The sequence below is a fragment of the Pongo abelii genome, chromosome 11 (genome assembly GCF_028885655.2).
Source record: "Pongo abelii isolate AG06213 chromosome 11, NHGRI_mPonAbe1-v2.0_pri, whole genome shotgun sequence".
Taxonomy (NCBI): Eukaryota; Metazoa; Chordata; class Mammalia; order Primates; family Hominidae; genus Pongo; species Pongo abelii.
Window position 1 is genome coordinate 103,545,443 of NC_071996.2, and position 27,513 is coordinate 103,572,955.

General features: G+C 40.0%; 1 protein-coding gene across 4 annotated transcripts; it reads right to left on the reverse strand.

The window, feature by feature from the left end:
* Positions 1 to 18,053, reverse strand: KCTD18 (potassium channel tetramerization domain containing 18). Of its 4 annotated transcripts, none has more exons than XM_002812718.6 (7): positions 17,862 to 18,053; positions 14,719 to 14,953; positions 12,603 to 12,814; positions 9,934 to 10,127; positions 8,791 to 8,885; positions 4,215 to 4,317; positions 1 to 1,659 (listed from the first exon to the last, which is right to left on the reverse strand). In XM_002812718.6, exons 2-7 carry the CDS (start codon positions 14,876 to 14,878, stop codon positions 1,143 to 1,145), a joined length of 1,281 nt encoding a protein of 426 aa, XP_002812764.2. In that variant the 5' UTR covers positions 14,879 to 14,953; positions 17,862 to 18,053; the 3' UTR covers positions 1 to 1,142. The 4 variants fall into 4 exon arrangements, with proteins under 4 accessions (XP_002812764.2, XP_009236224.2, XP_054405613.1 ...); XM_009237949.3 differs by having other exon boundaries at positions 17,479 to 17,920; XM_054549638.2 differs by lacking the exon at positions 17,862 to 18,053 and adding an exon at positions 17,349 to 17,801.
* Between the last annotated feature and the right edge of the window lie 9,460 nt (positions 18,054 to 27,513).

Genomic DNA, 27,513 nt, shown 5'->3' on the forward strand with positions numbered 1-27,513 from the left:
TTTTTATGGAAAAGTTTTATTTTATTTTGTAAAACGTAATGTTTTGAGTATACTTACTTTACTCTTTCAAAGCAATGCAAGTACAATGATAAGCATTTGAATAAAAAGTACCCTGTTTTATGAACTTATTTTTTAACATAGTGAAGGCATACTCTCACTGAAAGTAGAACTATGTGATCCAATTACAAAACATAACATTTACAAATAAACACACACAACTGAATAGTCATGAAAAAATAGAGGATTAGTCAAAATATTCTGTTTAAAAATATTAAATTCAAGTTACATGGAAATTTTATGCATAAAAATCATACTGTATAATCAGAATGAATCTTCAGTGGTCATTTCTGAAAAACAAATACTAACTTTAGTTAAAAAGTTAAACTTTTACTTCTCTTTTTCAAAGTATTTTCAAAACTTCACTGTTCAAATTAAAATAGGATATTTTAACAATTTACTTCAAAGACATATAATTCTGATCCCAAGAGATCCTCTTGTGGTGTTTATAAATAAATCTACTAACAGAAAAGAGTAAGAAAAGCCAATCTAGGAAAGAAAATCGTTGAATTAAGTGAGAGTCAAAGTGCCAATTCAATCTATGGGTTTTTTTTCCTCCCCATCATTTCTTTTCATGTTGCCTTTGGAGACAGAGTAATTTGTAGGCAGCTCACCTTGATCTACATTTTTTCTCTCTCTAATCTCTCTTGGCTGTGATATAGTACAGGGAGCCACTCATATCACCCCTCCATTTCCCCAGACAGGAATACCTAAGGCCAAACCTCATGCCCGTCCTCGGGTTGCAACAAGTAACGTTTACTTCAGCAACAAAGTGGACCTCTCTAGAGATTATTTGTTGTACTGTCTTGTTGCCTTAATACAAATTAATCATTAAAAAATAAATTGAAAACCAGAAATTCAAACTGTCCACAGACAATCATTTAAAAGTTGGGAAAATGAGAAATGGAGCCTTAACCACTGAAAGTCTCCCCTCCTCCATTCCTAGCTCACACAATTCCAGGAACAGAATCCTAAACATAAACCTAAGCTTCCCCTTTACTGCGTTAAGAAAGTGTCACTTCTTTGCGTCGAATGGGTTGAAAGCTTTGGGAGACGAACGGGAAATTTCAAGTCCACCACTTTCGTCAATTTCCCTTGTCCTTCCTGTTCTCAGTCCGCACTCCCAAGGCTCGGGCAGCTTCGCCGGGAAGCGGCTTGAGGGAGCTGGCCTGCCTCGTGGCCGTGGGGACGGGCAGGGAAGGCGCGGTGGCACACAGCGGAGTCCTCTTCAGCTTTATCACCCGCTGGGGTGTAGGCTTCTTGTCGGAGAGTAGCACCTTAGCTGGAGGTAAGTGCGTGCCTCCATTTTCAGCACTCGCAGCCCCAGGGGAAGCCTGAGGATGCCCAGGTGCCCCCGTGCCCACCAGGGCCGTGGCTCTGGAAGGTGCAGAGTGCTGAGCTGCCTTTCTGCGGCTACCACTTTGAAACCAGTTTGCTGTCGCCCCAGCCGACGTCTGGATGGCACTGGCTGGAGACACTGTGACTGAGGCCGAGTTCTTGACTTTAATTTGGGTGCTTGTGGAAGGGCCCAAAAATCTAACTGGCTTAGGACCAGTCTTATAGTTCACACCTTCGTCCGCTTCATTGAACGTTATCAGTCGCCTAGAAATACAGAAGCGTGTCATTTTCCACATGTATAGTTTTAGTAACTCATGAAAACATCTCCAAAGTTTACCTTCAGCATTAACAGAAAGGTTTTGGTCAAGAATTAAAGAGCCAAGAGGTTTATGGGCACCTACCTCATCTCTCGTCTCCCACCAAGGTCAGTAAGCAAGTTTACAAGATTGGTCTCAATTTGAATATGAATTATGTAAACTCACACATAATATTAATACCAGCAAATTAAAATTTGGCATATTATATAAGAATACAATATATCACCCTGTTCCCAAGTATCATGATGTGACCTATGGGATAACCAGAAATATCACAAATTGTTCTTCCCAGAACTGCAGTTTAAAGAGATTTAGTAAAGAAAAAAAAAAGATTTCACAATCAAATAAATATTAGAAATATTGCTTGATATAGTTTGGCTGCATGTCCCCTCCAAAGCTCATGTTGAAATGTGATCCCCAATGTTGGAGGTGGAGCCTGACAGAGGTGTTTGGGTCATGGGGGAGGATCCCTCATGAATGGCTTTGTGCCCTCTTCCATGGTAATGAGTGAGTTCTCACTCTATTCGTTCACATGGGAGCTGGCTGTTTAAAAGCTTGGCATCTCTTGCTGTCTCTCATCATGTCACACATCTGCTTCCCTTCACCTTCTGCCATAATTGTAAGCTTCCCGAGGCCTCACCAGAAGCATATGCTGGCCCTAAGCTTCTTGTACAGACTGCAGAACCATGAGTCAAAATAAACCTCTTTTCTTTATAAATTACCCAGCCTGATACTCCTTTACAGCAATGCAAAACTAATAAACTGCTACATATCTTTTTCTCCTCTCGAAGCTTTAAAATTCATGTTAACATATTAAAGATTATGAAAGGCCTATACTAAAGATATCTGTATTTCCCAATCATTCTATAGAGAAACCTTTGATGGCCAGTAAAATTTGCATTCTTTGGAACCCATTTTAGGGACTGCTAGAACAGTCATGGACAAACCTTTAAAGATTCCAGAGCTGAGTTTACCATTCATTATAAAAAGCCTACAGGGGGAACATTTTTTTAAATGACCTAAAACTGTCAAACAATCATTGTCAAAACCTTGCCTGCTCCTTCAGCTTCGCTTCCTGAGGACCACCCCGAGCATGAAAGGGGACTGCAATCCTCTTACTCTGCTCTCTTGCAAGCCCGCATAGCATCAGTGTGTCGTTAGAGGCAATTACAACTTAGTGAACTCTCATTCTTGGAAATGGGATCATAAAAACATGGTTATTTGAAAATTGCCATCTGTAGCAAAGAATGCAAATATAATATATTCAACCCTAAATCCCTACTGAACATTTTCCCTGGTGACCAGATGGCTCCTTGGGACCTTACAAGTGCTTCTCAGTCATCGTCATCATTATCCTGTTGATGCATCAAAAATAATGCTTCATAAACTTGTAGAGGAAAGATAACTAACAGAAGAGGGTCTCCGTAAACCACTCCTGCCTGCTATGTTTTCCGTCTACATCTTCCACCAGACTCCACACTGAGGTTTCTCACCTCAGCACTATTACCATTTTGGTCACATAATTCTTTGTTCTGGGGGGCTGCCCTGTGCACTGTAGGATGTTTAGCAGCATCCTTGGCCTCTACCGTCTAAATGTCAGTAGCAACTCCCACCCCACAGTGTGTCAACTAAAAATGTTGCCAAACATTGTCAAATATCCCCTGGGAGGCAAAATCACCCCTAGTTGAGAACCACTGCTCTTCACTCAAAATATATTTACTAACTGTAGGCTCGAAAGGCAAAATAAATGATAATAAAATTATGGCTTTTAAGAAATAAGATCTGTTTTGACAAGTGATGGTTAACTACTAAAAACTGAATAAGCATCTCTGCATTTCAGTGAAAGACCCAGAGGGCAAATGTAAGAAAGTAGTCTGAAATTCCATACGGGCATTCAATTAAATTGTAGAACATGTGATCAAGAAATCAGAACATCTGAACACTATGAATAAAACCCAGACACTGTAAAAAAAAAAAAAAAAAAGTGTGATTTTAAATGTATTTAAAACACAGTGAAAGACACAGCTGTGGAGTGAATTTAATGCTAATAATTTCATGGAACACAGGAAAATACCATTAAATAAAAGTGCTATTTGTGGCAATAGGAAACATAAAGGAACTCAGAATAAGCCACAAGAAATTTCAAGTATTAAGTCTAAATAGATTTTTTTTTACTATTGCCAATAAAGCCTGGGATTTCACTTCTGTGGGGCAAAAATATTTACCACAGCATTCCCATTGTGTCCACTAGCAATTTTAGCATCACTCTCTCAATAAGAACATGTTACACATGCAGTTACAAAGAATTATTCCCACTTTTTAGATAGTTTTGGTAACTTCATATTTATCAAGATCTATATTTTGATGGTAAGACAGAATATTCAAATAGGTGATTAATAAGCTTAGTAAGGTCAAGAATTATTATTCATTTTCCCTTCACAAAGACAGTAAAAATGTCAGCGATTAAAAAACAAAACAAATAATCAACACAGCATAGATAACCTCTTTCGAATTGGAGCCATGTGACGCAGGCTTCCAAGTAAAGGCCGTTCTTCTAGAGTCCAACACTCTATCAGCTCATGAGGCACCCGCCAGTAGCTAACACCTGGAAGGTAAAAAGAGATAATTAAGACAGCTACCATCCACTGCAAAATGCTGAGCAACACTGTTTCGCCTAAGACCTGCCAGAGTCTGAGGTTCATGCCTCCCGTTTGGCAAAGGGAGGTGTGCACAACATGAACAGGAAGCGCTCACATGAGGAGCTGGGCCAGGGAGCAATGCAGCTCACGACCTGGGTCAGGAAGAGCTGGCCACCAGCTTTGCCACTGATTAGCTGAGAAGATTCAGCAGGTTATGATGCATACTCAGGGCAGCTGAGAGTGAGAGCTCAGGCTCCAGCAAAGCCTGTGTGGGTCTCAATCTCCATCTCTCACTCACTAGTCATGTCACCTTGGGAAAGTTACTTTTCCAGGCCTGAATTTTCTCAGCTGTGAAATGATGACAATAATAGTATGTACCTCGAAGGACCACTGTGATGATTAAGTGAGTTAATAAATGCAAAGTGCTTAGAACAGGGTCTAGCACGGACTAAGCACTCAAAAACTGTCAAGTACCTTTATTCCCAGTCGTAGTCATAGGGAGCAGTATAAATATTGTATAGGGGGTAGGTTGTAACACTTGCCTTGTCTACTTCACTGGGTTGCTGTGACATCAAATCAGGGGAACTTTGTGAACTACTCTGAAAATGGCAACCACTGTACAAATATGAGATATCACCACCCGATAACCACCTTTTCCAACAAGAATCTGAGCTAGTGAGTTAGGCAAAAACGCCATTCAAATTCATTTTAATTTTTAAATCTGTTATGTTTTTTATTAAAAGCTGAAAAATGTATTCTTGAAGCCTCGAAAACATTATGCTAAGTGAAAAACACCAAACATAATAGGTCACATATTGTATTGTTCCATTTGTAGAGATATCAAGAGTAGGTAAATCCATTGAGACAGAAAGCAGACTGCTGGTTGCCAGGGGCTGTGGGAGACAGTGGAGTGGGGAGTGACCGCTTAGGGGGTTCCTTTTGGGGTGACGAAATGTTTAGAACTGGAGAGAGGTAATGATTGCACAACATTGTGAATGTAGTAAATACCAATGAAATGTATGCTTTAGTTAATTCTGTTATGTGAATTTCCATCTTAATTTTTTTTAAAAAAAGAAGCATAAATACATACACATGAAAAAAGCTCAAGGAATTATGCTGAATAAAAATTGCTTGGAGTAATCTAAGTCCCAATAATGGATTTGGTGTTGTCTTCTTATTAAACTTCTGGTAACAATAACAATTTAGCAAGCTGGGCATATAAATCATTATAATAATAGACATATCTGATACTCAAATAACTCTATGATCCTCATTTTAAAACAATTAACTTTCTGGAACTGCTTGATCACACTCCAAAACTTACACATACTATAAAAACATTCCCAAATCTGGTCCATTAAGTTTGCTTTTCTAAAAGTCAGATTTATTAAGATATAATTTATGTAAAATAAAATTCATCCTTTTCAGGTACACATTTCAATGAGTTTTGACAAATGGATATAGTTATGTATCCACAGTCATAATCAAGATGTAGACCACTTCTATCACCCCAAAAAGTTTCCTCATAACCCTTAGCAATCAATGTCCCCTCCACATCCTTAGTTTTGCCTTTTCTGACATGTCATATAAATGGGATCACACAAAATGCAACCTTTTGTGTCTGGCTTCTTTAACATGATGCTTTAAGATTCATCCATGTTGCTGTATGTAGCAATGATCATTTCTTTTATCGGTGAGTAGTATTCCACTGTATGGATACACCACAATTTGTTTAAAAACTTTCTTTTTTTTCCTGCCTATAAAGTAATTCACATCCCTTGTACAAAACCTGGAAAATATAGAAAAATATATATAAGGGAATCAAAGTCACTCCTAATCAGAAGACCAGGAATCATTGGCTCAGGACAGACTAATATGTTTCATTCCAGTCTTTTTTCTAGTCATATGATATACATTTATTTCCTGCTTTTTATCATTTCTTATCATGGGCATTCATCTATGCAAAAAGTTATTTAAAATAACTTTAATCACTTTATTATATTCCATTTTGTGGATGTGCCAAAATATATTTAACCCTCAATCATTAGACATTAAAAGTGTTTTTATTTTGTCCCTATTATGAAAAATGCCAGAGAACATTTCTGTTCCTAAGCCTTTGTCTGTGTTTATGTCCTTAAGATAGATAAGATAGATTCCAAGAAGTAAAATTACTGGGTCAAAGAATATGAAAAATTTTGATGCACTGATGTGACCTAACAAGTTATTTTCCAAAAGTTACATCAATTTTTACTCCTACCAGGAATGAATAAGAGATCTTTACTCATCTGGTATATAAAAAATTGTTTTTATTAAATGTATATTTCATTGATAAGGAATGAAGCTGAACTGCCTGCCACATGTTTATTTCTTTTTCTGGGAATTTTATGGTCATGAACCTTGTAATTTTTTTTTGTAGTAGTGGTTGCCTTTCTAATCAATTTTAATAAACCTTCTCTCTATTAAAGATATACTTTGTCCAGTTAATGCAACATTATTTATCCTAGTTTTTTATTAGTCTTTAAATTTTATTTATAATTTTTAATGTTCCTTGTTTTTTTGTTTTGTTTTGTGTTTAACATCTATGCCTAGTGTTCCGTTATTGGAACACTAAGCATGTGGGAGTTATTTATATCCTACTGCTCAAGGTCATCGCCAAGGTCTGATTGCAAAAATTCGGCTCACTGCAACTTCTGCCTCCTGGGTTCAAGCGATTCTCCTACCTCAGCCTCCTGAGTAGCTGGGACTACAGGCGCGTGCCACCACGCCCAGCTAATTTTTGTATTTTTAGTAAACACAGGGTTTCACCATGTTGGCCAGGATGGTCTCAATCTCATGACCTCATGATCCACCTGCCTCAGCCTCCCAAAGTGCTGGGATTACAAGTGTAAGTCACTGTTCACGGCCCTCCTTCAGCTTTCTAAGTCAGTGGGCTCCTGGACATCTTGCCAGTCCAGAGGCACAAACAGAGACACAGAGAACACCATGGAGTTTGTTCTCCAACTTGAGCATAAGTGTCTCAAAGTAAATTAAATATAAAATAGAAAGCTGAAAGATGTCATCCTGCCTGCTCGAGGGGTATGACTGGAAAGGAAAGTGAGGGGGGCAAAGTTGAGGAAAGGAAGGACTGGAGCTGGCACGACACCTGAAGGAAGAACAGCTGATACAGTTTTTTGTTTTGTTTTGTTTTGAGACGGAGTTTCGTTCTTGTTGCCCAGGCTGGAGTGCAATGATACAATCTCAGCTTACAGCAACCTCCGCCTCCCGGGTTCAAGCTATTTTCCCACCTTAGCCTCTCAAGTAGCTGGGATCACAGGCATGCACCACCATGCCCAGCTAATTTTTTGTATTTAGTAGAGATGGGGTTTCGCCATGTTGGTCATGCTGGTCTCAAACTCCTGACCTCAGGTGATCCACCTGCCTCGGCCTTTTAAAGTGCTGGGATTACAGGCATGAGCCACTGCACCCAGCCAACGCAGTTTTTAAAAGCCTCTTCCTCTCCTTTTATGTCTTGCTCTGTCACCCAGGCTGGAGTGCAGTGGTGTGATTATAGCTCACTCCACCCTCAAACTCCTGGGCTCAGGCAATCCTCCTGCCTCAGCCTCCCAAGTAACTGGGACAATAGGTGCATGACACCAGGCCCAGTTCTTTTATCCATTGTGTGACTGGCAGTGAGTCTTTACTAGCTTTTAGGATTATTTGAGGATGGAATATGTCTTATTTATCTTTGGATCCAATTTTAGGACTTGTTAATCATACTTTGCACCTAACAAACACTCAATACATGGTTATTAAGAAAAAAAATGCTTAGGCATAGAACAGAACACATAACCTTTTGTGATCCTTATGAAAGTGTCAAAGCCCTTCTGAGACTCAGTTTCCTCATCTATAAAATAGGAATGGTAAGTAGCATACAGGATTGTGTTAGGACTAAGAGATACTGAATGTAAACTACTTATCGGGGATATAAAACAGCATTATTATTACCAACTCTCACTCTGTAGTTTGAGAAAAATGACCAGTTTTCAAAGTGTACATTTAAAGATTATTGTAATTATTTTATAAGGGCTCTTTAGATATCTTCTCCAACATTATTTTCTCTCCCTTTCCTTGATTATGTATTTTATGCTTAATTTGAAGTATTTTTCCAATGCACAGTAGGTACTAAATGAACTCTTATTTAATTAAATTAAATAAGTCTAGCTAACAGAAGCATAATTAAAGTTACTGAATTATAAACTATTAATAATATGTAGCAACTCATGGGATTTAAAGATTTGTAAGTAAACTGCCTCAGTGTTATCATGAGATGACAAATACATTGTAACACTCAAAAGAATACTTTCTAAGGAAAAGAAATGCGGTATTTGAGCTTACTTTGTCTTATTTATTTTTTTAAAAAAGTCCACCTGCTTCCATGAAATAAAAGAATTGCACTGTACCTTTTCCTTCCCAAGCATCAAAGGCATCCATCATTTTCTTCAACTCTGCTACTGAATAATAGCTCCAAATGTACTGAACATTATTTCCCGCCTCTCTAGAAATATTGCAAAAAGTAATGAAAATATACTACCTAGGTATGGATGTGTATATATACATACAGCTAATATACATTTAATAAGAGTTTGTTAATTAAGGGAAAAAATATGTAAGCACTGAGTAGTTGTTCTGTGATCCTTAAGTATACATATGCTTACATAGATACATATGTACACATTATATAATATACTAACCTACATTTTGATCTCTTTTTATCATAGTAGAGTATTTTATTAATTCCACAATATGCACCATGTAGACAAATCAACACATCTTTAATATCAAGTTTTTTAAAACAATCAGCGAACTCCAATGAACTTAGAAAATATTCACGTTTGACCAGCATTATGCCAGGCACTTACATATCTTACATAGAAGCATCCCTATCTGTAAAGAATTCAGAAACTGATGACATATTTAATCATCTAAAAAGGCAAGCTTACATGATCCTGCATTAGTCACTAATATTCGACCCAATCCCATCTGCCAGAGAATTTTTTTAAAAATTGCTAAGTGAATTAACCAGTGTAAATAAGATTATAGGAAAAATATTAAGTAATAACTCTTAAGAATTTAACATGTTCAAGTCATAAAATTCTAAAGCTGGAAGGGACCAGCAAGTACTTTGTCATTTCTCAGAAGAAGACACCAAGGCAGGCCAGCCCTGAGTCACTCAGTAGGCCTGCTGACTTCTTCTGCCAATGCTTCTATGGTCTAGGAAGACACCAGGCATGTGGCTTTTCTTTTTTCTTTGTCTTCTTTTCTTTTTAAGCCTCTCAGGGGAGGGGATTCTGATGCAGACTCCCACTTGAGAACCACTGCACTAGATCATGCAGATGGCCTGCAGCTTATCCATACTGTATGTGACATGATCTTAATCATAATCTCCTCATGAAGCAGGCCTATCTCAACTGCTATGATGGCTCACTCTGTCTCCTGAGAGGTGTTAATGATCTTTTCTAGTCAAGCACATTTCATTCAGAAACACCTCTTAGAAGAGACCAAGACTTTATTTTGTTCTTTTTCACATTTAAATTTGGACATACCTTTTAAAAATGCTTTTGCTGTGAATTCTTCCTCCCAGCTGCTTATCAATAGCGTCTGTTCCATCAGTTTTTGTGGCATATACACCAATAATTCTACTCTCACAGCTTGCACCAGATGTGTTAAGATAGTGGAGAACCCAAACCGTTGGTTTATTGCAGACTAAGCCATATGAATCACAGAAGTCTGTTAAAGCCTAAAGCAAAAAGTATATATAAAATTTGAATTTAATTCTAGAGTAAAATAAAAATGAATATGCTCCACTACTTTCATGTAAAAGCTGAAATTCTAGTTGATCATAAGGGAAATAAAAAGATTATATATTTCAGCTTAGTCTTTACACCTTTAAAAATCAAACATACTTTTTTTGAATTAAATCGGGGCGGGAAGGACAATCACAAAAAATACCCCCCAAAAACCCAACACCTTTTCATCTACAGAATCCTTTGCCACATGGAAATTCCATTTTATTTCTTACTCCTTTAGTCTGCCAACATCACTTTTAATTTTATAATCTTTATAAGATCATTCCTCCACTGCCAACATCACTTTTAATTTTGAAATCTTCATATAATAACTAAAATGTAGACCTTTTTCTTTTCCCTTTAGAGTAATTTCCCCAAAATTTCCCTTTTGACACAATCTTCCATTCACCTTCTACTGACTAACCCCATGGTTGGTCCTTATTTTTAGCTCCAAATTCTAATCATGGACTAACCAGATTGATTTTACTTTTACACGGAAAGATACGAATATGTAAACTCAATATCTAAACTCCATATATGCTGCCTGAACTCATTTGGCACTTATCAACCTATTCATTCATTCATTTGAATATTCAGTTCCTACTCTGTGCTGAGCTCTAAGGTCCTGAAGAGATAACGATGAACAATGGTGAGACAGGGTCCCAGTCCTTGTAGAGTTTATAGCTAATGCAGAAGACAGACATTGAATAAGCCACCAGCACCCTGTGTAAGAAGTGCCACCAGGACCAGGTGCAGTGGCTCGCGCCTGTAATCCCAGCACTTTGGGAGGCCGAGGCGGGCAGATCACCTGAGGTTGGGAGTTCAAGACCAGCCTGACCAACATGGAGAAACCCTGTCTCTACTAAAAATACAAAATTAGCCAGGCGTGGTGGCGCATGCCTGTAATCCCAGCTACCCGGGAGGCTGAGGCAGGAGAATCGCTTGAACCCGGGAGGTGGAGGTTGCGGTGAGCTGAGACCATGCAATTGCATTCCAGCCTGGGCAACAAGAGCGAGACTCCATCTAAAAAGAAAAAAAAAAAAAAGAAGTGCCACCAGTGAGACCACAAGGTGCTCCAGGGCAGACAGCAGAAGGGTTTCACCCAGTGAAGCTGCCAGGGCCTTCCCTGGGAGGAACAGCTTTACTGCTGTAAGTACTCTGGACAGGTACTATACTGTGTTCGCTGTTATATCCCAAGTGTCTGGAATAGTGCCTGACACAAACGAGATGCCTAGTATTTACTGACTCAGTGAATGAAAATGGGGCCCTACCATGTCTTGCACTTTCATTTAATATTGCTATCTAACTCCTGTATTGGTTTGGAATTTTACTTACACATACATCTACAAGAATTCCCAACTATACCATAAACTTCAAGGGCAAAGAACTGCATGTTGTATTTCTTGGTGTCCCACGCAGCCCCTTGTACAGTGCCATACATGTCACAGGCACTTGAAACAAACATGTGTTGGCTGACAGCATGAATGTGGGCATGCTGTGTCCTTTTTGAATAAAAACCAGGAATAAAAGACTACAGAACTGAGACTTCTGAAGATGATGAGCATTAACCCTCCCAACCTTCTAGTCAGGCCTCATTCTGCAGATGTGGCAACAGCAGGAAAAGACTATTGTTCGAAAATATAGTTTATGAATAACTTCAGTAGCAGAACCCATATAACTATGCAAATTCCTAAAGGGGATCTGGAACCAAATCAATTTTCTCTTCATGCTGCACTCCTAATAACCAACCACCCATCAGCTTGCTTCCTAAACACTGACATCCAAATCAAAGAATTCAAACAAGTTCAGATCAGTTTTCACTATTAACAATTTTCTAAGAAAAATATTTTTCTTAGATGCTCAAAAGTGCTAATTAATAACACATATAATACTTTCAATAAGACAAAAACAGATAATTAGGATTTTCAAATCATGTAAAGATCTTTAAAATGCAATTTAAAATAGAAGCATCTTAAAAAGATATTTACTGATCTCAAAGTGAATTAGCCAAACTAATGTTTTAAATTAGTAACAAACTACTACACTTACTAAATCAAATAAGATGCTTTATTATTCATCAGGATCATTCTTTTCAAAAATCATTTTAGTAAATAAAATAATACCACTATGCCCTCACATAGTATAGTATTTCTCTTAATTTAAAAAGAATTTCAGGAGTTCTATAAAAAAGCCGTCAAAAAGTGTTAAATCTTCAATGAGGAATATAAACTCAATCAACCTGAGTGGCAATATACTTTCCAAGAATTTTGGCCTTAAAAAATGAGAAGTAGTAAAGAGACATGTCTTCAAAATGTATAAAAACTATCTTGTTTGGTTAATGTGAAAACACAGGCTATGTAAAATAGTACATATTGCTTTGTGCATCATAAATATATATATTCAAAAACTTAAAAAAATGCCAAGACCTTTTTAAGTTCTATATTTGACCTTAAAGAATATGTCTCCATTTCATTGGCCAAATGGTCAGACAGGCTGTATGGATAAGGGATGCCAAAGTAATCAGCCTCTTCCTGTAGGGCGATGCGGGTTTGCTCATCTGTGGGAATCTGAACTTCTCCATGAAGGTAATCCAAAAGGTATTTAAATAGACGTCCATCACGGTCAATAACACAAGCCCCTAGAAAATATTCAGTTCAAAAATGATTGTAGAGATTCAGTCGATCAATAAGATTTCAACAAATCAAACTAGGTCTGAGGACCTCTACAATTATAAATGTTTCTTTCTCACATGAAAGTTAATATCTAGTGTTCAAATAGGTTTATGTAATCTAAGCTAGACTTTTGGTTATTCAAACACCAAATATGATATACCAGCAACCCTCTGCTTACAAATAGGTGATATTGTAAAATAGAATCTGAATGAGTTGTGTGGGATAATCACCTGTAGTTCTATAATACTGCACATAAGTTTGAATGCAAATATGTATCACCAGGGTTGCCATGTTTGGTTGTACTGGTGTACTATATATACCACGCTAGGCCAAGCAGGCAAGAGAGGCTAAAACCAAACCCACACTCTGCTCACCAAGCCATGCACCCTGGCATGGAACTGCATCTTCCTGGATAAAAGGGTACCCTTTTCTAATTTGTACACAAAGAAATTGAATGAATCAGTGGTGGACCTTTGCGTTCTCACTACCATATGGGAAAATATATTCTGAGATCCATTTAGAACTTTGGATGCAATGACTATATTCCCACAATGGCCACTGCAAAAGCTAAGGGCACCCCACACTGCTGGTAGAAACAGAAGTTTACCCCTAACTTTATCTCAGCTGGACTAGAACAGGTATATGGAGGTGCTCACTAAAAAGAGCATGTGGGATGCTCATCACTATGTCCAGTGTTTGCATATCAGCAACACTACAAATCTGGGGTTCCTCGCTCCAGGCATGCCAGATGATTCAAATTACTGGGTTAGTCCTTTTGTACTATGAGAACCCAAACTTTAAAAAAGAAGAAACGCTATGCTGGTACTACTTTATAATAAAAGATTTTTCTTTTATTATAATTTAGCAGAATTAAAAAAAAAAACAGAAAAACCTCTACACGAGGCTAGTCAGTAATTCCTCACAAAAGAAGGGATTAAGAAGGTAAAATTTAGGGGCAGAGAAGAAAACTCAATCCCTGCTTACCATCTTTGCCCCAACAGCCTTTCAGCCCAGGTAGATACCAAGCCCTGGGCACCAGCCACTGGTGATTTTTTTTCCCATTCTTTCAACTGCCATTTAACCAGCAAAGCAACCTCCTAACACCAGGGTTATTAACAGTAAAACAGTCCCTCATGTTCAAGCCTCCTCAATCGTTCTCCTCTAACACAGAACAAAGAGTGGGTCTGGGGCTCATACGCAGGGCAAAAAACTTCATTTGTATTGATGAACTTTCTTTACAACCAGTAGCAGGTTCAGTGAGTCCAAGAGCACTGGAAGCAGAGAGCAGCCCCAGAACCCTACCTGTGTGATTTACAATTCTGAAACCCAGTTTTCAGTCCGCTGCCCCTTTGCCTCTGACAGTATCACTGCACAGACTTTTTCTCAGCCATGCACATCGGCCACACAGCAAGACTACACAGCTAGGCTAGGTGGCGAGCCTAACACTAATTCTACAATGACGATGGCTGCTCTGTTAGCAATAAGGAGAGCAGCTGCTTTCTCCAGACAAAACATTTTCTAATTTGAAGGACACAGAGAGAAGCAAATATATTTAATCAGCATCAATATCATCACCCAAAGCTGCACGAAAGTAACAAGTTTCAAAATACAGTTAATCCCCATAATTAGGTTATGACCAGCCTTTATGAACTCTTACTTCTCTGTCAACTTTTAACATTATCACAGATTTTCAGTAGTAGTATTTAATTTCTCCATGTACTTAATGAATCTCCATAGAGTCCTAATGATCTCAGTAATTAGTATATTCATCTAGTACATTTCGCTGTAATTAGGAAAATCAAAGGGAACTTAAACTGGACTCTTGTATTAATAAATATTCAGATCACGCTTTCAGACTTTAGACATTTACCTGACTCATCTGTTTTTAGAGGAAAGCGACCACTGAACATAGATGCCAACATGGAGTCCTTGAAGCGGCACAAGGACTCCCGCCGGGCTGTGTAAATACAGCCACCCACGTTCAGTCGGAGAACATCTAGCACCTCTTCTTCTGCCTTGTGGCCTTCCATTTCTCCCCCAGGCACCTGAATTTTTGCCTCCCAACACTTTCAGAAACTTCAAAACAACGATGTCTTGGTCTCCCTCTGTAAAACAAAGGACAGTCATCCCTGCCATTTCCAACAAGACACTAAATAGATAATACAATAAATATACCTTAACATGACTGAAAATAAATTCCTCAGTACTGGCATTATTGAACTGAAGGATTTTGTATAATATAAGAGAATTTCAAGATATGCTAAGAAGTTGGAAAATGTTGGCTCAGAGGATTTGTAAAAGATAATAAACGACTAACAACCCAATCATTGCTGTTGAAATGACTGTTTAAACATGATAATGCACTCTCTGTCACACAGCAAACAAAGGAGAGCCTGCTTATGATCTTCAGTATTCACATATCTTTTCAACGATGATAAGTCTGAGGGAGCTCTAGACTGCAGAGATCAGTGGACAGCATGGAATTGAGCTGCTAGGCTCTTCCCCTCACCAGCTCTAGGATCTTGGGCAAATTACTTATCTTCCTCTTCAATAAAATGGAGGCAGTGATAATGTCCAGCTCAAAGGACTATAAGAGGAATAATTAAAAGAACATATAAAACAGCAAAAGAGCAGAATCTGGCTCATGGTAACTATTCAATAAATTATAAATATTACGCAAAATGATATAAATTTAACCATAAGGTGTCTACTGAGGGACTTGATATTGACTCTGGAAATGTAAGGAAATAAAGGAACAGGAATTATTAACAATGATAACTATAATTCTTAAGTTAGGTAACTAAGGAATATATAATTTATCAACTGAGATTAGAATTCTTCTTTTAATTTTTAAAAATTTTTAAAAAATGATACAGGGTCTCGCTGTGTTGCCCAGGCTAGTCTTGAACTCCTGGGCTCAAGCAATGCTCCTGTCTTGGCCTTCCAAAGTGCTGAGTATACAGGCATGAGCCACCACGCCCAGCCTGAGATCAGAATTCTATGTGGACCAGTAGCCAGACTAGTCTAGAACTACAAATAACACCTCCAAATCATCTAGCTTCTTCACTGCGAAATGGATGAAGCTTTAGGGAAATTTTTGGGGGTTTTTGTTTGTTTTTTGAGATGGAGTCTCACTCTGTAGCCCAGGGTGGAGTACAGTGGCACCATCTCGGCTCACTCCCGGGTTCAAGCAATTCTCCTGCCTCAGCCTCCTGAGTAGCTGGGACCACAGGTATACACCATTAAGCCAGGCTAATTTTTGTAATTTTAGTAGAGACAGAGTTTCACCATATTGGTCAGTCTGGTCTCCAACTCCTGACCTCAGGTGATCCACCCACCTCGGCCTCCCAAAGTGCTGAGATTACAGGCGTGAGCCACTGCACCTGGCCCAGGGAAGGTTTAAGGGTTGGATTTATTTAATCCATTCTGGAAATCACAGAACCACAGGTGACACTGTGGTGTTTTCCCACCTAAAACAATACTGTGATGAAAAAGGTACTCCCAATTATTGAGAATCTGCAGTATCCACACATTTCATAGCAAGTTTAAAATGGCTGCCAAAAGGCTCAACTACATCCATGTCAATTCACTTTTACTCAGTGAATAACTAAGATCGTTTTGTAGATGCCAGCTAGTCTCCAATAAAATGGAAGGAGACCATTAAAATCTGAGGAAGACCATGTGTGTAGAACACGGTCAGCAACAGAAACCATTATGGGCCAAAGGTCCAGCCTTCCAAAACCACTTATGGATGTGACATCTTGCACTGCCTAGAAGTCCCAGGAGCAGCACTCCAAAGATCCATGTGTGAGAGCCACCTCTGAGGCATGGGATGGAACTAGTTCCCTCTGCCTCATTACTAGCTCCCTGGAATCCTATCTATTCTTCAAGGCCTTCAGCAAACCTAATTTCTTGCATGACCGTCCCACGTATCCTTCTGCCCCCCAAGTTAGAATCCTTGCACAATTCTACAAATATACTTTGTGTGTCTGTCCACTTTTTACCCCACTTGTTTAATCCCTACTTTTTGGTCTGTAGGCCAAGGAAGCCAGGGCCTGTGTCACTCTTAATAACTCCCATTTACTGAATGCTTATTATGTGCCAGCCATTGTAAGAGACACTTGACACACATTGCCTAATTCACACAAAAACTCTATTGGATGGGAATTACTGTCCCTGTTGACAGATGAGGACATTGGGGTAAAAAAAAAAGAGTGATGTGTACAGGGGCCACACAAGGGCTGACTGCTAGTAGGTTGTGGAGCCAGCCCCAATCCAGATCGGCAGGATGAACCCCAAGTTCTTCCTGCTTCACCCCACACCGGCTCCTCCAGCACTGTTTCACCCCTATGGCTCCTGACCCAGCCCTTTCACTCTCTAAGCATCTGTACATCTCAAGACTTGGCTACAATAACACAGCAGCACCCCGATCCCGAGGATTTAAGAGCTACTCCTCCTACCCCAACCCCAGGCAGTCTCTCCTAAGGAAAGGAACATCACCATTCCAAGGCCACATCAGGGGGGCACTCCGCAGGCCCCATCCTCAAAAGCACCCAGTTAGGCTCCCTGCCATGTGGAAAGTGTCCAGCCCTCGGGGACAATGTCCCCCAGGGTGCAGTCCTATGATCACCTGCATCAAAACCATCAGGGACGCTTGGGAAAACGAAGACACTCCGGCCACAGCACACAGTTCCTCAGAAAGTCTGAGGAGGGGTCGGGATCTGCCCGCGAACCCCACTTTGAAAAACATCGCTCAAGGGGCTCACACTCCTCTTCCGAAGCGGGAAGAGCCGGGAGGAGCTGGGGAGCCAGAAAGCCCCGCCACGGTCTTCCGCGGCCTGGAGACCCCAAATCGGCCCGAAGCCCGAGCCTGCAGCCCAGGACGCGCGCGTTACCAGCGCGGCCCGGGCCCTTCCTCAGGGAGCCCCGCCGCCTTCCGGGCCCGCGGCCCATCCCGCGCCCGGCTCTTCCGCACCGGGGGGGTGGGGCGGGTCGGCAGCTTCCCAGACTGACCTGCGGCCCGCCAGACCCTCGGCGCGGCCGCCGGACGCCGCGGGGCGGACGCGGAAGTGAACGCCTTCTCGGCTGCTCGGCAACTCGGGAGCAGAGCGGCCCCAGCGGCGCCCCCATGCGGCCCGGCTCTGCGGCGGCGGCGGCGGCGGCTCAGGGAGGGAGGGAGGCCACGCCCCGGGCACGCCACGCCACGCCACGCCACGCCCCCAGACTGGTCTCGCCCCAGTGGGCCGCCTCGGAGTTGGGTGGGTCTTCCATCCCGGAGGTAAGGGAAACACACGGTAGAGAAGGCCAGGGCTGAACCCCGAGGGATGGTCTTGTGTGTTCAGAGGCTGGTTTTACAGGTGAAGAGAAGAAACAGCCACGGAAGTTGCGATTGTCCAAGGTCACTTAATAAGTGGCAAGAATTAGGATGTTAAGTGTTCTCACCCCCAGGTCAGTGCCCATCCCTCCAAACAGGGCTGCTCAGTGCCAACGTGTGTTAATATATTGCACTTGGATAAGTCTATCTGGATAGTGTCTGCAGCTTACAAAGCTTTTTCACACACAGCATTCTTGTTTAGTCTGTGTGACAGTGATATAAAGGGTGATATTTATTTCCCATTATAGGAAGGAAAATTGAGGCGAGAGCAAACATTTATTCAACACTTTTGTACACCTGACACTGTGCTAAGTGCTTTGCATGCACTACTTAATTTCCTGTTAATGATAACCCTAAAAGAGTTCTTCCAGTTTCTAGCAGCATCTTACCTTGTGCAAGGTACTGTGCCACATATTTCAAGAAAAATATAACAGTCCTGTTTTCAAGGTGCTTCCCCAAAATCAAAAATATTTGGTTCCAAATTTCCCTGACTGGCTCTTAGAAGAGAATAAGCCAAAGAGAGGTAAGTCAACCTATCCCCTTAGACATTAACAGTCTTAGGAGAGAGGGAAGGTTTGTTCAACCTATAATTATTAAGCACTAGCTATGGAGCAAGCACTGAGAGTAAAGGACTGGACGAGACAAATAATGGGCATTCAACCTTACATTCCAGTACAACATGCAGAAAACTTGTTCTGTAAATATTTTAGGCTTTGTGGGCCATGCACAACTACTCAACTCAGCAGTTGTAGTCTGAAAGAAAGCATAGGCAAAACCTGAACAAATGAGCATTGCTAGTTCCAAGTTTATGGACACTGAAATTCCAATTTCACATAATTTTCATGTATCATAAAATATTCTTTTAAAAATACAGCTTTTTCAAACACTTAAATATGTAAAAGCCATTCTTAGATCATGGGCCAGACAAAAACAAATGGTGGTCCATGGGCCATAGTTTGCCTGCCCTTGTTCAAGTGGGAGAAACAGACACTAAGCAAAGTGGTGACAGATAGTGATAACTAGGGGCGAGGAAATGAGTGGACATTTAAGTTGAGGGCTAGGAGTAAGAATGAGTCCACCTTCTGCAGAGATGGAGGAAGGGTATTTTAAGAAGAAGGGAGAGCAAGTGGGAAGCCCCTCAGGCAGGAAAGGACTCAGCAATTTGTAGGAAGAGAAAGTCCACTAGTATGTCTGAGCCTTGGTGGGCATCAGGACAAAGGGGAAGATGAGATGGGATGAGGTTGAAGAGAGAGGCAAGAGCCCAGGCTCTAAAATATTGTGTGGCCGTGGTAGAAGTTTAATTTGACTCTAAGCATAATGAGAAGCTATTGAAAGGTTTTAAGGGAAGTGACACAATTGATTTACTATAAAAAAAAAAAAAACTGAGGCTACTGAGATGAGAATGGATTGGAGAGGTGTGAGATGGAAGTAGATGACTATTGCAATAATCCAGGGGAGAAATGTCATAGTTCCTCCTTGAGTAGTGTTGGCAATAAAGAGAAGTGTATGGATGCAAGAGGTGTACTCAGGAGACAGACATGACATAAAATTTGTTGATGGATCAAATACAATGTGTTAATATGGATCCCCTGAGAAGCAAACAATATTATCAGATTAGACATGTGAGAGATTTATTGAAGGGAACACTTGTGAGGTAATAACAGGGAAGTATCTGAGGGGAATTAGGAAAAACGTTAGACAGTTTCAACCTTTGTGGAGAACAGGAAAGGAAGAGTAGGAAAAGTTGTAGATATGATACAGTTCTGAGAAAGTTTCAGCACAGCCAGTGGAAAGCCTTCAAGCCAAAGTCCCCCATATCAGAAGAGTTCTGTGTCTCCCAGGAATGGGCTTGCCTTAAATCCCTCTGCTCAGTTGCTGGCTGGGAGCAGTCAGTGGGCAGTGCAGCCTGGTGATAAATTTCAAAGGACAGCAGCTGAGGCATCAGTCAACAATGCTCCCTGCAATTGGAGATCTGAGAAGTGCATTTTCTTGGCTGCCATATATGGGATTTAAGGGAAAGGGAAAAATGTAGGAATATCTCTAAATTGTTAATTTGAACAATGGGATAATAGTGAGTTTACCGAGTCAGTGAATTATGAGAGAGGAATAGGTTTGAGGGAAGAAATCAGAAGCTGTGTTTTGGACTACTAAGATTCAGATGCTTTTCAGACATTCAGGTAGAGAGATCAATTAGCAATTGAATAAATCTGGAGCTCAGGGGTGAAATTCTGTGTTGAAGGTGGATATTTGGAAAGCATAAGCATTTAAAGCTATGAGAGTGTATGAAACCATCTGCAGAAAGGGTAGATAAATGAGAAGAGACAACATGAAGCATTGACCTCAGCATTTAGAAGTCAGGCTTACAAGGAAGAGCCAAGAGGAAGGAGGGGAATCAGGAGCATATGGAGTTACAGGAACCAAGAGAGCAAAGTGTCATTCATGTCAAATGCCGCTGAGAAATCAAGGGTCCATCATATTTGGTATTGTGGGAGTTCTAGGTGACCTTGACAAGAGCAGTTTCAATGTTGTGGTGAGGACGCAAACCAGCCAAAAATGGGCTGGAGAGTGAATGGGAGATGGAAGGCTGGATGTAACCCTTTAGAGAAGACTTTGTTGTAAATAGAAGTAGAGAAGTGAGGCTGTAGTGAAGGTGGGATAAGAGTCAAGAAAAGGAATTTTAGGATGAGAGTCATTCCAGCAGGTTATGCTGATGGAAATGATTCAGTAGATAGGCAGAGATTGGTGAGGCAGGAAGGGGAGGGAGGGGACAACTGAAGAAATGAAATACTTGGCAAAGCAAAAGGGTGTTAGAGCCAAAGCACAAATTAAGCAATTTTCGTTTGACAAGAGCAGGGATAGGAGGTAAAACACAGAAGACAGATTTAAGTTCAAGTAAGTTGTAGATTTCACAGAGGAGAGATGAGAAACGTCTGACCAAATGGCTTCTGCATTCTCTATTTAGTTGAAAGCAAGGTCAAAGTCTGAGAGTAAAGGAGATGAGGAGTGGAAAAGGTGTGAAGAAGGGCGTAAGGTATGAATTATTTATCTTGGGAACTGAAAAGCAAACTTTCTATAGAAACTTGGTAGGATTGCTAAGAAGGGATGAGTGTCCACTTGAAGATTGTAATCATTATAACATGGATGACAAGCTAGTCATCCCAGTTATATGACTTTTATCCAGCAACATTCAGCAGCTTCAGTACAGGTGCTGAGAAAGTAGATAACCCTGGGCTCAGCCAGAGTTGGGATTTAGCCAGGTAGTATGACACAAGGATTGATTACCATGATAGATCATAGATTCTAAGATGAGTAAGGAGGGAAGTATATGAATGTGGTGATGCATAGTGAAAAGGTAGTGAGATTAATGGATTTGAGATCTCAATGGAGTTGAGGAATTATTCAAATAGGGATACTAGAGTAAGTGAGCTAGAAGAATTAAAGGCAGTGGTCAGAGAGTATACTTGAATTCAAGATGCCAGAAGTCATGCAATGAATGTAATGCCAAGGCTCTGGGCTGAGATGGGGTGGAAAGAAAGTTAGCAGAGATGACAATTGTAAATAAATGGCAAGCCAGGTTGTAAGATGGGTTATGTAATGCCAAGGCTCTGGGATGAGATGGGGTGGAAACAAAGTTAGCAGAGGTGAAAATTGTAAAGAAATGGCAAACTAGGTTGTAAGATGGGTTATCACCATAAGTAAATACAAAGTCAACAAGAATGAGTAGGCATAGAGAGAAAGATGATGAAACAGAAGCCATTGTTACCAATAATTGATGATCAAAAGAGTTGTAGAAAACTGCATTGAGGAAAGAAGGAGAGATCCTCTGTCCTGATGTATACATATAGTTAAAATTACCTAGGGCTTAGAAAGACAAAGAAGGGAAGTGTTTGGAAGCACTATTGAGAGAAAACAAAATGCCAGCCCCACCTCCTGATTCTGGAATATGGAGGGAGTGGAAGAAAAAGTAGTCTCCACCCAAGAAGTCTACAGTAGAAGCAGGACCTCTAAGAACAGACAACTTTCAGTTAAAAAAAAAAAATTAAGCAATAGTAACATTTTAGCCAGGTGTGGTGGCAGGTGCCTATAATCCCGGTTACCCAGGAGGCTGAGGCAGGAGAATCACTTGAACCCAGGAGGTGGAGGCTGCAGTGAGCCAAGATCACACCACTGCACTCCAGCCTGGGCAACAGAGCAAAAAAAAAAAAAAAAGAAGAAGAAGAAAGAAAGAAAGAAAAAAGTGATGGTAACATTTAAAAGTGAATTTTAAAGGGCTCTGTGGAGATGTTTGGAAGCAATGAGAACAGTGGAGAATTGTCTTATAATAGTGGACATATCAGAAGTATGAGGATGAGGTCCTCAGGTAACAGTGGACAACTTGGGGAATTGGGACTCCTGGGGTGATTATAGAAACAGGGTCTAGACATAATGAGAAAAGTCCTAATGGTCTATTAATGCAAGGTTCAAGCAAGGGCCAAATATTTAACTCAATAGCATTGGTATAACCCCACTTTCTGACTGCTTTCAATTGTATGGTGGACTGAGGGCAGGGAGGGTCTTATGTGGAACTGAAGCATCAGGAAAATCCTCGGGTGACTACTCCCTCCTGCAGCTCTCCTGGAAGGAAAGAACAATCCTAGCTCTGGTGCACAGAAGGTTGAAGGGAAGGGGGTAAAAAAGCAGTATATAACTCGGAACCTGAGTCATACACCTGATTAGACTTGAGACTGCCCTCCTCTTCTGGCACTCTTTAAGGTGGGAAAGATAGGTACTTGTCATGGTAAAGGAGAAGCAAATAACTTTGCGACTATCCTCCAGGAAAAGATTCCCAAACCATAAACACATTCCTCCTTCAAACCCAGGACAATGTATGGGAGAATGAAGGGTCTGGTTGCTTCTTTGTTCACAAAGGCTAGATGAGTTGGGACATTTTTCTTTTTGCAATGCCTGGTGCAGAGTGTGCAGTTCCACCAAGATAACACTGACAGGACAATTTCTGAGCAGCCAGGCAATAGCAGCTATAGCTGCATAAATCTGAATTTCCCAATTCATTCTCTGAAAACCACACTACAGAACAATAAAAAGATCAAACAAAACTGCAGGAAATGCATGCCGCCTGCATAACTAAAAGAGAATGTTCAAATTTCAGTATATCTGTAAGTAGGAAATAAACATCCAGTCTCAACTAGCTGCGTCCCAAGATCTTGCCATAAACTTTCACAGAGATACAGTTCTGAGAAACAGAGATATAGAGCAGCCTGGAGAAAGTGAATAGAAGAGAGAAGAGGAGAGCTGTTGACAGGCCTGTGATTGATCTAAGAAAACCAGAAAAAAGAGGAAGTCCATCGTATGTGCTAACATACTGCAAAAGATTCCTAGGAGATAAAACCACTTGCTATATATGTTTTCTTAAAGTGCACATGATTCATGGGAACAGTCTATGAAATGCATTGCTTCTGGAGGTACAGAAGGTAAAAAGGATAGAGAGGCGCCCTTTGAATCTAAATGAAGAGGAAAATAAGTAAAAAGAAATTTTAGTGCCAAGTAAATGAGTTTCAAAGCTTTTTTTTTTTTTTTTTTTTTTTGGAGACAAAATCTCACTCTGTTGCCCAAGCTGGAGTGCAGTGGCACAATCTCAGCTCACTGGAACCTCTGCCTCCTGTGTTCAAGGGATTCTCCTGTCTCAACCTCCCAAGTAGCTGGGATTACAGGCATGTACCACCATGCCTGGCTAATTTTTTGTATTTTTAGTAGAGACGGGGTTTCACCATGTTGGCTAGGCTGGTCTCGAACTCCTGACCTCAAGTAATCCATCTGCCTCGGCCTCCAAAGTGCTGGGATTGCAGGCGTGAGCCACTGCGCTGGGCCTCAAAGCTTTAAAAATATGCAATCTTTAGCTACATACACATGCATGTGCATGCATGTACACATGCAAAAGCCATCCATTGACAAACTGTATTTCACTGCAGAAGAGAATACACTTGAACTTGAAATCTCATAAACCATATCAAATCTTTGAAATGAACAGATAATGTATTATTCAAGGTTTTCCAGATAAACAGAACCAATAATTAGTATGTGCATATATATGTAGATGTAGATACAGATATAGATTAGAAATATGCATTTAATATAAAGCATTGGCTCACACAAATATGAAGGCTGAGAGGTCTCATGATCTGCTCTCTGCAAGATGGAGACCCAGGAAAGCCAGTGGTATAGCTCAAAGGCCTGAAAGCCAGAGAACTGACTACACAAATTCCAAGCTGAGTGTGAAGACCTGAGAACCATGAGCCCTGAGCCAGGGCAGGTGAAGGTTGCTATGCCTGCTCAAAACACAGGCAGAGACCTAGCAAATCTTCGCTTCCTTTACCTTTGTGTTCTGTTCAGGCCCTCAGTGGAATGCATGGTACCAGCCCACACTGGGGAGGTCAGTCTGTTTTCTCAGTCTCCCAATTTAAATGCTAGTCTCTTCCAGAAGCACTCTCACAGTCATATCCAGAAATAATACTTAACCAGATAGCTGGGCATTCCATGATCCAGTCAAGTTAACATATAAAATTAACTACCACAGGTGAAAACAGAGTAAATATATGCAAAACCATTATAAGAAGAAAACAGAAAACAAGACTATGTCAGCTGATGAACATTCTCCTCTCCCCCCGAAAAGAATCCAAAGCAGAAGAAAACTGACATAAACTCCAAAGTGAAGTAAATATCTTCAAAGAAGCTTTTGGGAATATGAAAAAAACACCTTGAATCAGAAATTTTAAAGTAAAAATGGACAAAAAATGGGAAGAAATAAAAGAGAGTGTGTTAGATCCAAGAAAGAAATATAAGAAAAAGACAAATTACTGCAGAAGTGAAGAACAGATTGCAAAGTTTCCAAAGGAAAAGAGAATTAAATAAAATCTTAATAAGGGACAGGGAAATAACCAAGATATGAAAAGAAGATACAAAACTAAAAGCTTTGAGAGAAAAGAAGTGGTTGAAATGGAAGACATTTCAGAGAGAAGTAGTTGAAATGGAAGACAGGCAAAGAAGAAACAACATACAAATTATTGCAGTCCTTAAGGGATATACACAAACAACAAAGGAACAGAACTAATATTTGGGACCATAATCCAAGCATGTTTCAGGATATAAAAGAATATATAAATCTATATACCAAAAGGACTCATCAATTATGTGGGAAAATTAACCCAGAATTGTCAACTTTAAACCATATGCAAGTAAAATTATTAGATTTCAAAGATAAAGAAAAAATCCCCAAGATCTCCAAGGGAAAAAAGATCAAGAAATTAAAAGGATAAGAGAATTAGACTGGCACAGGACTGCTCAAAAACAATATATGAGCAAGGCAACAATGGAACAGCAGTTTAAAAAAAAACTCAAGGAAAAAAGTGTGAATCAAGGACTTCCAGGCAACCCATTCTTCAAGTATTAAATATCAAGCCAAGAAAAGATGAGTTTTAAACATGAAAAAATTTAGAGAGTTTTTAATACATGAACCCTTCTTGAAGAATCTTTGAAAAGATGATTTCTGCTCAACCAAGTAGCAGAACTTTCTCAAAAGGACAGATGGTGATCGTTTACTATATTTAATTGTAGACCTAAGACTAAACAAAGGTGGGGACAAAGCTAACAAAATATTGTTGTATGTTGATATGGTTTGGTTGTGTCCCCACCCAAATCTCATCTTGAATTTTAGCTCCCATAATCCCCATGTGTCATGGGAGGGACCTGTTGGGAGGTAATTGAATCATGGGGGTGGGTTTTTTCTGTGTTGTTCTTGTGATAGTGAGTAAGTCTCACGAGATCTGATGGTTTTATAAAGGGCAGTTCCCCTACACACGCTCTCTTGCCTTCCACCATGTAAGACATGCCTTTGCTCCACCTTCACCTTCTGCCATGATTGTGAGGCCTCTTTGGCCATGTGGAGCTGTGAGTCCATTAAACCTCATTTACTTTATAAATTACCCAGTCTCAGGTACATCTTTATTGGCAGCATGAGAACGGACTAATGCATATGTTATATGTAGTATATTTTGACAAAGTAGAAATAACACAACTGAAAATGGGAAAAGGGAACAAGAAAGAGGAAAATAGAATAAGCTTATCAATTGTGATATAGGCAATGGATAGGAGTTAAGGGACAATATTAAAATTTAAAAATCAGATAATCGAAGGTTAAATAAAAAACAGGGAATGAAGTTTCTTAAAAAAAGTATAGTACAAAGATAACCAGTAGAATAAAACTGTAAGCTTTCTTAAATACAAAAATTTTTTTAATTAAAATAGCAAAAAAAAGTATCATGCAAAGAAAGAAACACAGCAAATATAAAACACAGTTTTAAGATTATTATAGTATAAAATATGTATAACAAAATAAGTCGAACTGTCATATTAATGAGTATGAATGAGTTTAACTTATCTATTAAAAACAAAAGATTTCCACTGGATGTGCTCATGCCCATAATCCTAGCACTTTGAGAGGCCGAGGCAGGCAGATCACCTGAGGTCAGGAGTTCGAGACCAGCCTGGTCAACATGGTGAACTCCGTCTCTACTAAAAATACAAAAAGTAGCCGGGTGTGGTGGTGGGCGCCTATAATCCCATCTACTCAGGAGGTTGAGGCAGGAGAATCACTTGAACCCAGGAGGCAGAGGTTGCAGTAAGCCGAGATCATGCCACTGCACTCCAGCCTGGGTGACAGAGAGAGAGACTCTGTTTCAAAAAAAAAAAAAAAAAAGGCAAAAGAGATTTTCAATTTTGTTCACAAAGCAAGATGCTGAAAATAAGAGACATGACTGATTCAAAATGATTCAGAAAGTCTAAAAAGGGATGGGCAAACGTACACTAGACAAATGGAAACAACAACAAAGGAGGGGTTGTGATACTAATGTCAAGATAAAGTTTAAACCAAAATTCATTAAATGAGACAAAGGAGGGCATGTTTTCATGCCACAGTTCACAATGGATATACTACAGTTATGAATTCTGTTCACCAAATAACAGCAACCTTTATAAGGAAAAACTACAGGACATGCAAAGAAACACTGATAGACACACACTAACAAAAAGACTTCAAGACACTACCTTCAGTACAAAACAGACTCAGTAGCCAAAAAAGAGGAATGAATGTAGACCTAAGTCATATAAGCAATAATATAGATCTTACAGATACACAGCCATGCATCACTTAAGGATGGGAATATGTTCTGAGAAATTCATCTTTATGCAATTTCATTGTTGTGTGAACATCATAGAGTGCACTTACACAAATCTAGATGG

What these genes read in the sequence shown, in the direction of transcription:
- KCTD18 (XM_002812718.6), bottom strand. Translation starts at nt 14,878, where the DNA reads ATGGAAGGCCACAAGGCAGAAGAAGAGGTGCTAGATGTTCTCCGACTG. An exon ending in TGATGCTTGGGAAGGAAAAG is followed by an intron (nt 4,318 to 8,790) that starts GTACAGTGCAAT and finishes TTTACCTTCCAG; the next exon opens with GTGTTAGCTACTGGCGGGTG. An exon ending in ATGGCTCCAATTCGAAAGAG is followed by an intron (nt 1,660 to 4,214) that starts GTTATCTATGCT and finishes CTGTATTTCTAG; the next exon opens with GCGACTGATAACGTTCAATG.